This window comes from Paralichthys olivaceus, chromosome 14 (genome assembly GCF_024713975.1).
Source record: "Paralichthys olivaceus isolate ysfri-2021 chromosome 14, ASM2471397v2, whole genome shotgun sequence".
In the NCBI taxonomy this organism is placed as follows: Eukaryota; Metazoa; Chordata; class Actinopteri; order Pleuronectiformes; family Paralichthyidae; genus Paralichthys; species Paralichthys olivaceus.
In genome coordinates, this window is record NC_091106.1 from 1615992 (window position 1) to 1632338 (window position 16347).

Sequence of the window (16347 nt, forward strand, 5' to 3'; positions counted from 1 at the left end):
AATATTTTGGCAGCTTTGATCCTTTTTAATCTGTCCTTCGTCATTAAATTCTTATTTTCTGCTCACAATAATAATAATAATAATTCAGGATTCCTGTCGATGTGTATTCCCACAATGCTCCTCTTCATGCAGCAGGACTTCCGGCTGTGACGTGTCTGCCTGCATCACACCCGGATGTTCGATGTCAGGCTGCCGTGGATGCACACAGGACCGTTAAGAGGAGCCAGGTAACCGTGTGAATCCTCACTTAGGACCCGCCGGAATGAACATGGTTCTGTGGCTGCTTGGAGCCGCGCTGCTGGCTCGAGCGGCCGGCTTCTATCTCCCGGGTCTGGCGCCCGTCAGCTTCTGTGAGCCGGGGAAAGACCAAGTTCCAGGCTGCAAGGTAAACATGCCACAATGTCTGACACCAACTAACTGACTGATTCTTGTGGACAGCAGCCCGTCAACAGGCAGACAGGAAGTATTAGGAGGAGTTGTTGTTTACAAACTGATGTGAGCTTCTAGCAAATGTTAGCCACAATAAACAACGCCCCCGGTTACAATGCTAATCTGTTTACACTTCTCTAGTCCGGATGTTGACCAGGTACGAGCAGGTTGTTAGGTACTCCTGGTTAGTTAGAAAGTCAACGTTAATCTTGGATAACCTGTTAAACACAGCTTGTTATATCTGGTTCTGTTCACTTTATAAACACAGCTGGTGAACATCTGGTTCTGTTCACTTTATAAACACAGCTTGTTAACATCTGGTTCTGTTCACTTTATAAACACAGCTGGTGAACATCTGGTTCTGTTCACTTTATAAACACAGCTTGTTAACATCTGGTTCTGTTCACTTTATAAACACAGCTGGTGAACATCTGGTTCTGTTCACTTTATAAACACAGCTTGTTATATCTGGTTCTGTTCACTTTATAAACACAGCTGGTGAACATCTGGTTCTGTTTACTTTATAAACACAGCTCGTTATATCTGGTTCTGTTCACTTTATAAACACAGCTGGTGAACATCTGGTTCTGTTCACTTTATAAACACAGCTCGTTATATCTGGTCCTGTTCACTTTATAAACACAGCTTGTTAACATCTGGTTCTGTTCACTTTATAAACACAGCTTGTTATATCTGGTCCTGTTCACTTTATAAACACAGCTCGTTATATCTGGTTCTGTTCACTTTATAAACACAGCTTGTTAACATCTGGTTCTGTTCACTTTATAAACACAGCTTGTTATATCTGGTTCTGTTCACTTTATAAACACAGCTTGTTATATCTGGTCCTGTTCACTTTATAAACACAGCTTGTTATATCTGGTCCTGTTCACTTTATAAACACAGCTTGTTAACATCTGGTTCTGTTCACTTTATAAACACAGCTTGTTATATCTGGTCCTGTTCACTTTATAAACACAGCTCGTTATATCTGGTTCTGTTCACTTTATAAACACAGCTGTTGAACATCTGGTTCTGTTCACTTTATAAACACAGCTTGTTATATCTGGTCCTGTTCACTTTATAAACACAGCTCGTTATATCTGGTTCTGTTCACTTTATAAACACAGCTTGTTATATCTGGTTCTGTTTACTTTATAAACACAGCTTGTTATATCTGGTCCTGTTCACTTTATAAACACAGCTTGTTATATCTGGTTCTGTTCACTTTATAAACACAGCTTGTTATATCTGGTTCTGTTCACTTTATAAACACAGCTTGTTATATCTGGTTCTGTTCACTTTATAAACACAGCTTGTTATATCTGGTCCTGTTCACTTTATAAACACAGCCTGTTATATCTGGTTCTGTTCACTTTATAAACACAGCTTGTTAACATCTGGTTCTGTTCACTTTATAAACACAGCTGGTGAACATCTGGTTCTGTTCACTTTATAAACACAGCTTGTTATATCTGGTTCTGTTCACTTTATAAACACAGCTGGTGAACATCTGGTTCTGTTCACTTTATAAACACAGCTGGTGAACATCTGGTTCTGTTCACTTTTTAAACACAGCTGTTGAACATCTGGTTCTGTTCACTTTATAAACACAGCTCGTTATATCTGGTTCTGTTCACTTTATAAACACAGCTGTTGAACATCTGGTTCTGTTCACTTTATAAACACAGCTCGTTATATCTGGTTCTGTTTACTTTATAAACACAGCTTGTTAACATCTGGTTCTGTTCACTTTATAAACACAGCTTGTTAACATCTGGTTCTGTTCACTTTATAAACACAGCTGGTGAACATCTGGTTCTGTTCACTTTTTAAACACAGCTGTTGAACATCTGGTTCTGTTCACTTTATAAACACAGCTCGTTATATCTGGTTCTGTTCAATTTATAAACACAGCTGTTGAACATCTGGTTCTGTTCACTTTATAAACACAGCTCGTTATATCTGGTTCTGTTTACTTTATAAACACAGCTTGTTAACATCTGGTTCTGTTCACTTTATAAACACAGCTTGTTAACATCTGGTTCTGTTCACTTTATAAACACAGCTGTTGAACATCTGGTTCTGTTCACTTTATAAACACAGCTCGTTATATCTGGTTCTGTTTACTTTATAAACACAGCTGGTCAACATCTGGTTCTGTTCACTTTATAAACACAGCTGTTGAACATCTGGTTCTGTTCACTTTATAAACACAGCTCGTTATATCTGGTTCTGTTCACTTTATAAACACAGCTGGTCAACATCTGGTTCTGTTCACTTTATAAACACAGCTGGTCAACATCTGGTTCTGTTCACTTTATAAACACAGCTGGTCAACATCTGGTTCTGTTCACTGTGGGTTCACTGATCCCAGCTACTAGTTCATGAAAAAGAGGAGTTATTGTAAATAATAAGCCACATCACCAGATCCATGGATGAAGTGATGAATATGAAACAGCAATGCCTTCAGGTTACATGCAGCTCATTCTATGTAAAGAATGGGATCACATAACTGATGTAGAAGAAATAGAAGGGCAGCCAACCATCCACAACAGCTCCACCTTCCAGCCAACAGTATCTGGAAAACAAGTAGCAGCTCTACACAGGCAGCAAGGTGGGAGGGGTCATCACTGTATGTAAAGTCCTGAGTCCCTGTCAGGATGATGACTCACCTCTCCTGTGATCTTATTGGTCAGTAGATGGGCTGTTAACAGGTTTTGATGTGAACCCTAACCCTGCACTTTAGCAGGTTAGCCCTACAGCATAGTTTACCTTGGTCATTTCTCACAGTTAAAAGTGAGACCTGAATACCTGATTATGTCTAAAGAGAGCTTGATAACCCACGGATACTGACTGAATGATGTTACATCATCCTGTCTCTTATATACTCTCCCCTTTTGTGTTTTATTTTCATTTTTGTGCTGGCATCTCTAAAAAGTGACCCAATCTAAATATTGGGAAGTATTATATATTACATCTTGTCATTTCACTTCACATCCACCAAATTTGAGTGGTTTGCAACATTTAGTGACATTTCAGCACAAAGACATTTAAAAAACTTCAGTTTAAGCCATTCAGACTGACAAACAAACACACTCTGAGAACATGATAGATAATGCTCATCTTTCCTGCTTCTAGCAACAACCACACTTTGAAAGACAAACCATTGACAAGATCCTGGAGATGTTAGACTGGGAGTAACCTAAAGGCCCACAATATAAAGTAACAATCAACATAATGCAAGGCCTAATAACGATAATAATAATAATTTCTAAAAGTTAAATGTGCTGCAAAGTCAGTGTATAATATAGCAGCGTCATCCAAACATGAATCACACTTTTTCACAATGAAAATGTACCCCGAGTTGAACTTGCTTTGTAGAACAGGCCCCTTCTGTCCTGCTTTCCCTCTAATACTGTTTGTATCTGCTCTGTTTTCTTCTAGTCGACCATTGAACTGTTTGTGAACAGGCTGGATTCAGTGGAGTCTGTTCTGCCTTATGAATATACTGCGTAAGTTTCACTGTACTTTCATTCCACTAATTTATGTCTTATTCCTTCAGGCGGCATAACCTGTTTTACTTTACCATATTGTTATTGTTGCATTTTAAAGGTCCAGTGTGTAAGATTTAGGTGAAATGGAACTATTGGCAGATATTTAATGTCGAATAATCCTCATGATGTTTTCACTAGTTCATTTCATCTAAATTGTATGAATTGTAGTTTTCTTTACCCCAGAAAAGACCCTTGATAATCAAATACTTTCTATTTACATCGCAGTCCTCTTTACGGAGGCCGCTATGTTTTTTACATTAGTCCAGGCTGGTCAAAATTAAACACCTTTTGAGTTTTTATGACAATTAAAGGCTACCACAGGTTCTTTTTCATGTTTGGAAGGAGAGGGTGAGGTGAGGGGTGTTCAGCTACAACATGCAATTTCAACACTAGATATCACAAAATTCTACACACTGTACCTTTAAAGCTTGGGGGGAGCATTCAGCACCCCTTCATCACTATTGTCAATATTTTCTATCAATGGAAAGTAGATTAATAGGATAATTATCTTACTGTGAGGAAAGTTTTAAATTGACACATGTTAAAAAAGAGTTAAGTTTATCCCTTATTCAGATATAATAAGTTCTGGTTATGATGATCTTAATTGTCTATATAATTGTATGTGAAAATAACTTTTAAATATTAAATACAGGGTAATTGTTGTTTTACCCCAAAATATGTTTTCGATTTATTCATTATTTTATGTACGTTTTTCATGTTACATTGTAAGTTTCCATCTGCTGGAGTAAATATAAAGAGGTGAGACCAGATAGATCCAGGCCCAGATAGTAAGCAGCTGAGTACAGTGTGTAATGGGTATTAAAGGTGTGGTGCAGTTAAAACTTCTCTGAACAGTCTCTTCTTTGTTGTGCAGGTTTGACTTCTGCTCAATGGAAACAATGAAACGTCCATCAGAGAATTTGGGCCAGGTTCTTTTTGGAGAGAGAATCGAACCCTCGCCATACAAGGTACAAGGGTTGAGGTGGAATCAATGATGATATTTTAGTGGCTATATTTGCATGCACAAAACAGACATGTGAGCTAGCTGTTGAATAAAGCAATAGAAAATACTAATGTTAAAAAATATACAATCATAATATTTTGATGAAGGAAAAAAAGAAGACTTATATTGGGGGAAACTTGCAGTTCCATAAAAAAAGTTTTGATATGCCGTCAGGAAAGGTGCAAAGAAAGGTTTTTGATTTGATATGGTTTCTCCATCTTAATTTTTTATGTCAAATCGAACTTAAATGTTTTATTATAAAAACTTAAAGTGCATCCTTAATATCAATGATGGTAAACATAAAGCCCACGGTGTGTCCTTTGTGTCAGTTTGAGTTTAAGAAACCTGCAGTGTGTCAGAAGGTGTGCACCAAAACCTACGACACAACCAACCTATCAGACAAAGCCAAACTGGACTTCCTCAAGAAGGGCATGTTACTCAACTACCAGCATCACTGGTATGTATAATTCACTGGCATACACACACATCAGAAAGCGAAGGAAAACGCCTGCATGCCACACTACAACACAAGAATATACTCACACAAAAAAACATTAATACGAACCAGAATACAACAGAATTCTTCCCTCAAACTGCAGCCCTTGGTCTGGTACCTGAAGATCGAGATAGCATCATACTGATTCCAAATATTAATAATGAAGTCCATACTATGCGTTCAAAGAACAAGTCAACAAGACTGAATCTGACCAGACATCTGAAGTCAGTTGTCAACACGATAACGCATGTTATATGTTGTGGGGTCTGATTCTGAATACTCTGTGAAGCATACAGCTAATGTGTCCATTAGTGGTCATCACATGCTTTTGTTGTGGTGTGTGTGTTTGTGTTTGATTGTTTGTGTGTGTGTAGGATTGTGGATAACATGCCGGTCACCTGGTGCTATGATGTTGAAGATGGACAGAAGTTCTGTAATCCTGGTTTCCCTATTGGCTGCTATGTCACAGAAGCCGGTCATTCCAAAGATGCCTGTGTGGTCAATGTAAGTAGGTCACACTGGAACATAAACAAAGCCTTTGGTCACATTAATGTCACAATAAGTGATGTGTAGTTCCAAAAACAAAAGAATACTTAAATCAGTCCTAATTACAAACATATTTAGAGAAGGTCATTTATTCATGTGATTCAGAAACGTATAGAAAATGTTCACAGAGCTACTGATACAACACACTGTGACAACACACTGTGACATCAAAGTTTAGAGCTTCATCAAGACATTCTCTCAAGCCACTATGGACAGACTATTGATGTGACTGTAGCCTCTTTTAAACTATTGTCATTGCATAACTTTCTGTTTATTAAACAACATGCTAACCCTGATGAACTTCATCTGATTAAACTCTGATTGTGTCTGTTGGTTAAATTTGCCAGAGACTAGAACTGGAGTCAGCAGCTTCCATCAATACCGGCCTCAGTATCTTCTTTGTAACTATTACTAGTTTCAGTCCTCATAGTCAGACAGGTTCTTATTCTACACATAGCCTTGTTCACAATCTGTAACATCTGTCATTGGTGATCCAATCACAAATGGACAGCTTTGAGTTCATCAGTTCACATCTTGCATGAGATTGAGTCCTAAATGTGTCTCTAGTGACCACGGATTAGATCTCACTCCCCTGCTCTATATTTAAATAAACACATTATTTCTATTTACCAAGATCAGATTACACTGTTTGTCTTACTATACAGATTGGTCAGTTGTGAATATGAGGGAGTGAGGGAGGGAGAGGAGTCAGGCTCCAGGGCTGAGCAAATCAATGTCCTGTAAACAGTACTACTATGAAATAAGAGTTTATAAATCTAAATAGAAAAAATAGATGATCGTGTTTCGGCTATAGTATTAATAATGTGGCCACAAATACTTCACTGTATGTAAAACTAGAGTGCAGCTCTTGCCGCAATTTTCTATCCAAACCCGAACCAAACCAAAAGAAAATTAGCTGACAAGAACCCGACAGGCATTCTCTTTTTTTTTTTTGTCCGAACCAGACCCAAGCCCGATGGTTTCCCCACTTACAGGCACCTGCAGCATAAAAACAATTAAGTGGATGGCCCAACCAGTGTGACCAAACCATACCCAAACCCAAATATCATTTCAAAATTGTTGTCATAGCCCCCAAACGGATTCTGATGGATGCGTGCACCACTTCTACTGCAAAAGTTTGGATTTATAAAAACTCTGGCCCATGCATGGAAAGAGTTGATGTAAATGTGAGGTGGTGAATTGAAGCTGCAATATAGATCCACTTCATCATAAACAACCCCCTCGATTATTGTGCCAGAAAAGTTGCGCTAGTAGTAGTATAAAGCAGATCCAGCTATGCACATTTCCAGGTGGATCGTGATTTGTAAAGGGAGCATTGCATTTAGGTGTGTGTAATTTTATATGCCGATGATAACTTTTGTGTCTCGGTTTTGTTTTCCAGTCTAACTTTAAAGAAAAGGATGCATTTTACATCTTTAACCATGTGGACATCACCATCCATTACCATGTCGTTGAGCATGAAGAACTCGGAGCCCGGTTGGTTGCTGCCAAGATTGAACCCAAGAGGTAATGAATGACAGTTTGAGCTAATATTGAGTTATCTAGTAAAGATATGTATTAAATGACATCCCCATTGAATAAGCTCTGCTTGCATTGGGATTAGATCTCGATATGCCAATGAAACCACTGACTTACTTATCGGACACCTTTTTCCCTTTGTCTCCCTCTCTCTCTTTGCAGTTATGAAAACCCTAATGATGACAGTCCTGATTGTTCTGGAGGGCCAAAGTTCCTGAAAAACAAACACTCAGGAGCGTTTAATATCCCATATACCTACTCTGTCAAGTTTGAGGTTAGTGCAATTCTATCATGTCTCTAATACAATGTCATCTCAGCCACACAGCCTCTACCTGTGTTTTGCGGCTGATTGCAAATAAAGCGATTATGTTATTTACTTTGAATTTGCTACAAGATATACTGAATAAGCACAAGGACCACAGTTGAGAAAAATCAAATGATAATCACAATGATTGATACTGGTTTACCTCCAACCCTTATATTTCACTGGCATGAATGTTGTAATGAGAATACAACTTTTTTTATCTGTGTGATCACATCTTAGGTTGAAGAACATAAAATATTAGTGGATAGACAATAAAGAGGTTTGTGTTATTTTACCAGATAAATTGACCAAAAGACTTTTGGTGCCCTGAGGTAGGCAGCTGATGGATGCAGCTGTGAGACACCTATATAAAGTTTTGGTGCAGTGGCACTGCCACAGCCTATACTGTAGCATGGAGACTATGATATTAGATGAGCACAGGTAAGAACCTGAGAGAAATACCAGTTCACACCACCTCACTCAAAACAAAGAAGAGTCCTAGTCATTAAGTCAAAGTGGGAAGACTAGCTTTGATACAAGCACATGCAGGGGATTGTGATCCTGCAGTGTCACTGTTAATGCTCTGTATATAAAAAAAACATCTTTCAGCAGATCGTATATTATAGACATGTAGGTGTTAGGCTGATTTGATTGTAGTGTGTGTGCGTGTGTGTTTGTGTAGGAAGACAAGAACATTCGCTGGGCATCTAGATGGGACTACATCCTGGAGTCAATGCCTCACACCAACATCCAGTGGTTCAGGTGAGACTCAAATAGAAACACACACACACGCACGCACGCACACACACACACACACACACACACACACACACACACACACACACACACACACACACACACACACACACACACACACTGACAGGTTCCACCTTAATTTCGACCACTGATCAACCCTGGTGTCTCTCAGCTGACTTGTTGATGCTGATACAACATCAGAAATGATCTTATTGAATTGCTTCTCTTCCTTCCAGCATAATGAACTCGTTGGTGATTGTGTTGTTCCTGTCTGGAATGGTAGCAATGATCATGCTGAGGACTCTGCATAAAGATATTGCCAGATACAATCAGATGGACTCTGTGGTGAGTACCTGTCGATGTGGAGCTGAGGTTGAGCTGTTCATAGTTCAAGGAAAGTTAGCTTATCATTGCTGTAAACCGTCTTTTCTATCACATGAAACTGAGCTGTAAGCTAGCTCTCTAGTTGAAATAGGGGTCAAGCTGTTTCATTGTCATCCCGTATTCTCTTCTGTCTTGTTCTCCAGGAGGATGCACAGGAGGAGTTTGGATGGAAGTTGGTACATGGAGATGTTTTCCGACCTCCCAGGAAGGGGATGCTGCTGTCGGTTTTCCTTGGTTCTGGAACCCAGATCTTCATTATGACCTTCGTCACCCTTTGTATGTCATCACATGGCACCATCATTGTTTAGATTATGAGTTTATTTAGAAACTGTTCAGAGATCCCTGGCAGGTTTATTCATGTGATCCTTGTTGAAATGACAGTTGAAAAAGGTCGAGGGGGGAGAAAAATATTTTGTGGTGGCTCGAAAGTGTAGAACATGTCAAGCTTTCACAAAACTCAGCATTACAGAAAACCCAAGAATAAAATGGTTCAAAGCATAACGTAGAAAAAACAAAAAATGAATGGAAATCAAATGGTGTGTTTTCTCAATTAATATTTCATAATTTTATATTTTTTAAACTTAAGTGTGGATATTGTTAGTAGTATGAGTAGGGCTCTATAACTGACATTCTCTAATCTGAAGTGTATAACATGTAGTACGGTAAACTCCTCCCTCTACAGTCTTTGCCTGTCTCGGGTTCCTCTCTCCGGCGAACCGTGGAGCTTTGATGACGTGTGCTGTTGTTCTCTGGGTTCTTCTTGGAACTCCTGCTGGATATGTGGCAGCCCGCCTCTACAAATGTATGTAAAGAAAACTTTTTTTTTTTTTAAGAACATTGAGCTATCAGTCAATCAGTTAATCAAATTTTATTTGAAAAGCCTATATTCGCAAATCACAATTTGCCCCATAGGGCTTAACAAGGTGAAACATCCTCTGCCTTTAACAGGACAGGCTATTAAAAAAGGTCAGGTGTAACATGATGGAGTGCTGTTTTCCTTCAACTAAAGGAATATGTTGACTTTATTATTTTATTATTTACAGAAAAAGAAATACACTTTGCTAATCACACTTGTACTTAAACCCAGGCTGTGGACTTTTACACATCTATATAAAATCAATGAGAACAAATGTTTGTTTTGCTTGTTTTCCAGCGTTTGGAGGTGAGAAGTGGAAGACCAATGTTTTGCTAACGGCCTTCCTCTGTCCCGGGTAAGACAGTGACAGCTTTCTCAAATAATAATCAACACAATAATGGAAACTATTCTACTAGTTTCAAGTGGACAGCTATAAGTACATCAGTTCATACTTGCTTGTCTCCAGTGACCACTGTGACAATATGTTAAAATGTATTTCTGTACATAAAGATCAAATTATGTTGTTTTTAGCAGCAAAGCTGTCCACTGGTGATCGGATCAGCTGAGACAGATGTTCATAACAGATGTGAACATAACAGACACATCCACTTGATCCCACTGTACCTTTCTCTCTTCAGGGTGGTGTTTGCTGATTTCTTTGTGATGAACTTGATTCTGTGGGGAGAAGGGTCTTCAGCAGCCATGCCCTTTGGGACCCTGGTAGCCATATTGGCTCTTTGGTTCTGTATTTCCGTGCCACTCACGTTCATAGGTGCATACTTTGGCTTCAAGAAAGCAGTAAGTACATATAAATGCACATACTATCCATCCATTCATGCTTAAGATCTTCTGTCAATGGTTGTATACATTTCAGTGGTGGTTTCATGTTTTCATGTTGCTTTCATGTTGTCATCAGTGAACTACTCAAGGTACAAAGGAACCAGAAATCAGTCCATTTACTCCCTCAGTACTTAAATACTAACACTGACTATCCCTTCCTGTAGCTCAGTCAAGTTTTGTCTGTGTTGTCACGTGCTGTGCCATCATGAGGATTTCATACTTCAAACTATTTTAAGTTAACCATCAAGAATGTAGTGATGCTATAGCACGTCCAGATAAGTCTTTCCAGGCTGCACATTCCTCAACATCTGACTCCCTCTCTCTCTCTCTCTCTCCCTCTCTCTCTCTCTGCTGTGGTTGTTTAAGGGTATTGAGCATCCAGTTCGGACCAATCAGATTCCTCGTCAAATCCCAGAGCAGTCGTTCTACACAAAGCCTCTCCCTGGTATCATCATGGGAGGAATTCTGCCTTTTGGATGTATTTTCATTCAACTCTTCTTCATCCTGAACTCAATCTGGTGAGAAAGAAGACTAAGGTTTGCCTGGAACAATTTATAGAAAGTCAGGGTACTTCATACAGTTTCAGCTAATCCTAAAACACAATAATGAGTATTAACAGCAGCCAGTCTAAGTTTTCTGTAGTCGTCATCCAATTGGTAACTAACTTAAAACAGGAAATAATCGATATAATAGATTATTGATCTGGTATGTTTCTATTTCATGGGAAGTTACAGAATGAATAAAAGCTGCAAGATATAACATCCCAAGTAAATCTTCTCATAGAAGAGGTTAACAGGTTGTTCAATTCTTTAAACGTATAGTACAAATATGGTAGCATAGTGACCATAGTGTGGATTGCAATGTTGTGTATTTTATGTGTTGTAACGTTAGTCAGTGAGGGACTCAGTATCCATGACATGTCTCTTCCTGTCCTACAGGTCCCATCAGATGTACTACATGTTTGGCTTCCTTTTCCTTGTCTTCATCATCCTGGTCATCACCTGCTCTGAGGCCACCATCCTGCTCTGCTACTTCCACCTGTGTGCTGAGGTGAACTGCATGATCCCTGCAGTACCTGTCAAATACTCTCTGTCCTCTTTATGTTTTAGACGTTATATCAATGCTGACATTTCTGTAGCAAAGAATTTTATGACAGTGTTCTTCTGCTCTTTCATTAGTTACACCACAGACACACAGAAAAGATGAGCTAAAAAAAAGAAGCTAGAATTGCGTCTACTTGTGCAGGGCTTGTTCTGCACAGGCAGAGAGACAGACAGAGATTTCTGGAGTTATTAGACATTTCTCAACGATCTCATTTTATTTGCCCTTTCCATTCTCTGAATAATAGATTTGTATAATCATTTTTGGAATAACTGCTTCTTTGATAAGCTCTGGAGCTTTTACAATTATTCTTTGTCATTAGTGAGTCCTCAAACAGTTACACAATATACTGTTTTATTGTTTGTGTCTGAATTTCTTTTCATTACTGTTCAGGTCTGTGGTTTATAAATGAGTTTGAATGGATTTTTTTTCATACATTACATGTTGGCTATTTCAGAGGTCTGTTAAGCAGTTAACACAATCTTCAGATCCAAGTTCACAACTTTTCAAAATAAAAGCTTTAATTCACCTTGATATAAAGCATTGCAGCTGATGAAATAAAAATATTTAAATTATCAAAAGGATCTGGTGAGGATTTTGACTGGTGGTTTGACCCAGTTGCTGAGTGCTGCTGTAGTTTATCTGAGGTTATAGAAGAGGACACACAGACTTGTTGGATAATTTAGAGACACAAGGATTTACTTGGTACGATTTTGAGTTTGTTTTGATTTCTGGTCCTGTGATTGATTCAACACTCATTCATGACTCTCTCTCTGGCCACTCGCTCTGTTAAACATTTCAGTTAGGGAATGTTGATTTGTTCCTGTCCATTTAAACTCCAGCTGTATTCCTCTTCCTCCTACAGGACTACCACTGGCAGTGGCGTTCCTTCCTTACCAGCGGTTTCACTGCTGTCTATTTCCTGGTCTATGCCGTTCATTACTTCTTCTCAAAGCTCCAAATCACTGGTCTGGCCAGCACCATCCTGTATTTTGGATACACCATGATCATGGCTCTCATCTTTTTCTTATTCACTGGTACGTATATAAAAAGAAGGAAGGGTGGGGGTGCTGCACTGACTATAGTCACTATAGTGAGGCCATTTATCGATTGTACTGAATGGCTGCTGAGACCTTTTCAGCTTGACAATGGCGCTTGCAGTAACAGGAGGCACAGTGTGAGGGATCGTCCTTTGTCAAAATCTTTAGAAGCAGGGGAAAGGAAAATGTCTTGAATAGAACAGTTTTAACAATAAAGTTGCTTCAGAAACTACCTATAAGTAACTACCTTTACTTATTGAACACTTTATTGGGCTGTAGCTCTGTATTGAGCTGCATTAATCTCCCTGAAGACTCCCATAGCATAAGGCCGTGAGCAATATGCACAGGATGGGAAGAGTTCTACATGTGTATGCATTCATCCGTCTTTGCTGTAAATTGACAGTTTTATGTTTTATCCTCCAGTTCCCAGGTCTCTGATGTCCCTAGGTTTAAAAAAAAAAAAATGGGTGAAACCTATTGGCCTGGCCTTTGAGCAGTTAATCTGAAAAACAACATTTTAAACAATGAGACCTGTAGTGACTTGAAATACAAAACTGTATGAAACATCAATGCCGAGTGTTGGGTGATGACTCAATGCCGCTCAGCCTCCTATATGTTTAGTATATGGTCTAGTGCTGTGTCAACATGTGGCTCTACTTCAAGCTGTCTTTTCTCTGTCCTCAGGTGCAATTGGCTTCTTTGCCTGTTTCTGGTTTGTTACCAAGATCTACAGCGTGGTCAAAGTGGACTGAAGCATTCAAAGACACAGCAGACTGTATTCGGCTTGATGAGGTTTCCTCTCGTCGACATTTGGTGATGTCAAACTGAACTGAACATTGCAATCTGAACTTCCTCCTCGTCTCATTTCTTCAGTCAGACGTGACTCTGCCTCAGACACATGACAGTTTTCTTTGTTTTGTGTGCCTAAAATGTTTGTGTGTGTGAGCATGTGTACGCTGGGTTGTCATCAGTACAGTATCTATCTGCATATAATCTGAATGAAATCATACCTGACACATGGACAGATGCAGTGCACAATGAGCCGATGTCGGGCATTTTAGATTTATTTTATGATCCCTGCACTTTGTTTGCAGACAAATAGATGGTCTGCTACGTTCTCAGACCTGGTGTGTTCATGTGATGCACAGGTGTAAAATGTGCCCTTGTTACTATTTTAAATGATAAACCTGTGAGCAGTACATCTTTGATGAAGTCTGTTATCTGAGTCTCACATTGTGTCCCAAAAGTTTGGTTAGAATGTGATCACAGCCAATTAGAACTGTATGGTTTCTGTGTCCCCTCAGATTATTGCGGAACAGTTTTCATGTCTGTGAGGTTTTGGGGAATAACTGGTGGTGATTAATCTTCCGCTGAACGTTTGAGGAGAGTAGCAGGTTCAGCCAACGGTACGACAGCTTATATACAGCAGGGCACGTGTAGAATCTTTTTCAGTATTTTAACATTGATCCAAGAGTAAAGTCCACATCAGCACTGTGGTGCCAGCGTCTGTTCCAACACACCAGGGCCAAAGCAGCAATATGATGGATTCCCAGAGAGGCACTTCTCACTTCCTCTTTTTATCTGTATGGTCTGTGCTGTGAGCTAGAACTGATTCACTGCTCCACAATGCAGCCAGAGTGTGTGTTTTCTTCAGGCTTTGTAAGTTTAAGGTCAGCTGTAATTCTTCACTTACGTCTGACAAATTTTACCAGCAGGCAGTAGTTAGATACTCACTAAGCTTACCTTGTGGGAGTAGACCTCAATATCATTTAGGATGCGCTTTTTAAAAGTGCTGATTTGAAAAATAAAATGTAATACATTGTGCAACGCAGGCCAGCTCATTTCACCCGCTTCTCTCTATGACCTCCTGCAAATGAAGGAAGTGAAGCTTTGACAGAAGGTTTTGTGTGATGAAGAGTTACTAGTCTGTCCTGTTACAGTGACACACATTTCTCTATTCAGGGTTCACTTCATTAAACCCCCCCACAGTTCTTTTTCATCATGCAGCAACAAAACACAGGGTCAGCACTGACAACGCTGCTCAAAAACAAAACAGCAGGTAGCGTTGGATTACAACAAAGAGTGCCTCTTGTGTATTGCATGGATTATACCAACCTAATATGTTAAAGAAATTCATGTAAAGTGAATTCATTTCAGTTATGCAAATAACTTGTGTGTAGCGTTAGCGAGTCAGTTAGTGGTGACATGTCATCACACTGTGTGTCGTCTCTTTCATGACATTTGAAGTGTGTGCGTTTGAATTTATGGCCTCATTGCTTGGTGTTGTTCCGACTGTGAGGAACGTGTAACAGACTGAAAAGGAAAAACCTGCATTTTAACGAGGTGAGAGTAGCAAGGGAGTGAACACATCCCATCAGCTCACAACACGACATACACACCACATGATAACACTGCTTCAACGCTCATGTGTGACTGACTGTCATGAGGCAAATGTCAGCAGAACAGTGTGGAGCAGATGATCTCTTATTCAGCTCACATCAGTTGGTTTGCTTTGTGTAGAACTGGTGACTGAGGCTCATCAGTGACTGACTGCTGAGAGACTAAGTTTCATCCTTTCAGCTTCATAAGAGTGGAACATTTTGATTAAATAACCTTTTCTAATGCTACATTTTGGAGTTGGAAATGGAACAGAAGACACAGACATTTGAGTTAATGGGATTCAGTTATAACAGTCTGGTTGGTCTAATAATTAAACAGCTTTTTCTTCTCCGCTCTTTGTTTTTGTCCTGATTCAATGACGTGTATCTCAGATTCTCCTTTAAAGCCATTTCAGTATCAAATTATTCAAATATTGTAGCTACTACATGTAACATCACAGTGGTCTATAATGTATTACAACACAGTCCTTTATTGTGATACATTTCCTGCTTTTCTACACCAACAAACCTCTGGGATAAGTTAGGAAACAGGCCCCTGCACATGTCTACATTAGACTGAGGCTACTATAAAATCCATCAAATAGATCAGCAACAGTATAGAAGTGAGCAAATCAGAGCAGGAAATTATGAGAATATATGTTTCATTTAAGAAATAGATTTATATAAACATTATTAAGCTGAAGTCAGGACTATTTAATGTACAACTGTATTTTGAACCGTTTAGTTTGGATTCTTTTTCTAGACTGGATTATTGTAATTCTTCATCAGATGTTCCAGTTGGTCTGTAAAATCTAGAATAGAACACAATCCTGCTCCTCACATAAAAAGCCCTTGATAATCAAGCCCCATCATATATTAACAAGCTCGTAGGACTGTATTGTGCCTGGTTTTAAGAAATATGGAACAGTAGAGAGGAGTTTCATCTCTCAGAGAACAAGAGTTACAATGTCAGCAAAGGCCAAAGGGAAAAAAAAATCCATCACCAGCAGGCAACAAAACCATTGGGTTTGAAGTTTTGAACTCATTTTTTTGTGAGCCTTTGGATCCAAACCATGGCACGAGCCTTCACCTCCACCCAAGCAGAGCTCAGCCACCAG

General features: G+C 39.2%; 1 protein-coding gene across 1 annotated transcript; it reads left to right on the forward strand.

Annotated features, from left to right (window-relative positions):
* The first annotated feature begins 127 nt into the window (after nt 1-127).
* Nucleotides 128-15581, forward strand: tm9sf2 (transmembrane 9 superfamily member 2). The gene is made up of 17 exons (XM_069538326.1): nt 128-385; nt 3877-3944; nt 4861-4954; nt 5319-5446; nt 5860-5989; nt 7434-7558; nt 7733-7844; nt 8557-8636; nt 8867-8975; nt 9158-9290; nt 9697-9816; nt 10168-10225; nt 10509-10668; nt 11077-11228; nt 11649-11760; nt 12677-12848; nt 13536-15581. Exons 1-17 carry the CDS (start codon nt 263-265, stop codon nt 13601-13603), a joined length of 1944 nt encoding a protein of 647 aa, XP_069394427.1. The 5' UTR covers nt 128-262; the 3' UTR covers nt 13604-15581.
* The last annotated feature ends 766 nt before the right edge of the window (nt 15582-16347 follow it).

Bases quoted from the DNA above. Each gene is read 5' to 3' on its own strand.
- tm9sf2 (XM_069538326.1), top strand. From the start codon at position 263: ATGAACATGGTTCTGTGGCTGCTTGGAGCCGCGCTGCTGGCTCGAGCG. The intron at 386-3,876 runs GTAAACATGCCA...GTTTTCTTCTAG, and splicing joins ACCAAGTTCCAGGCTGCAAG to TCGACCATTGAACTGTTTGT. The intron at 9,817-10,167 runs GTATGTAAAGAA...CTTGTTTTCCAG, and splicing joins GGCAGCCCGCCTCTACAAAT to CGTTTGGAGGTGAGAAGTGG.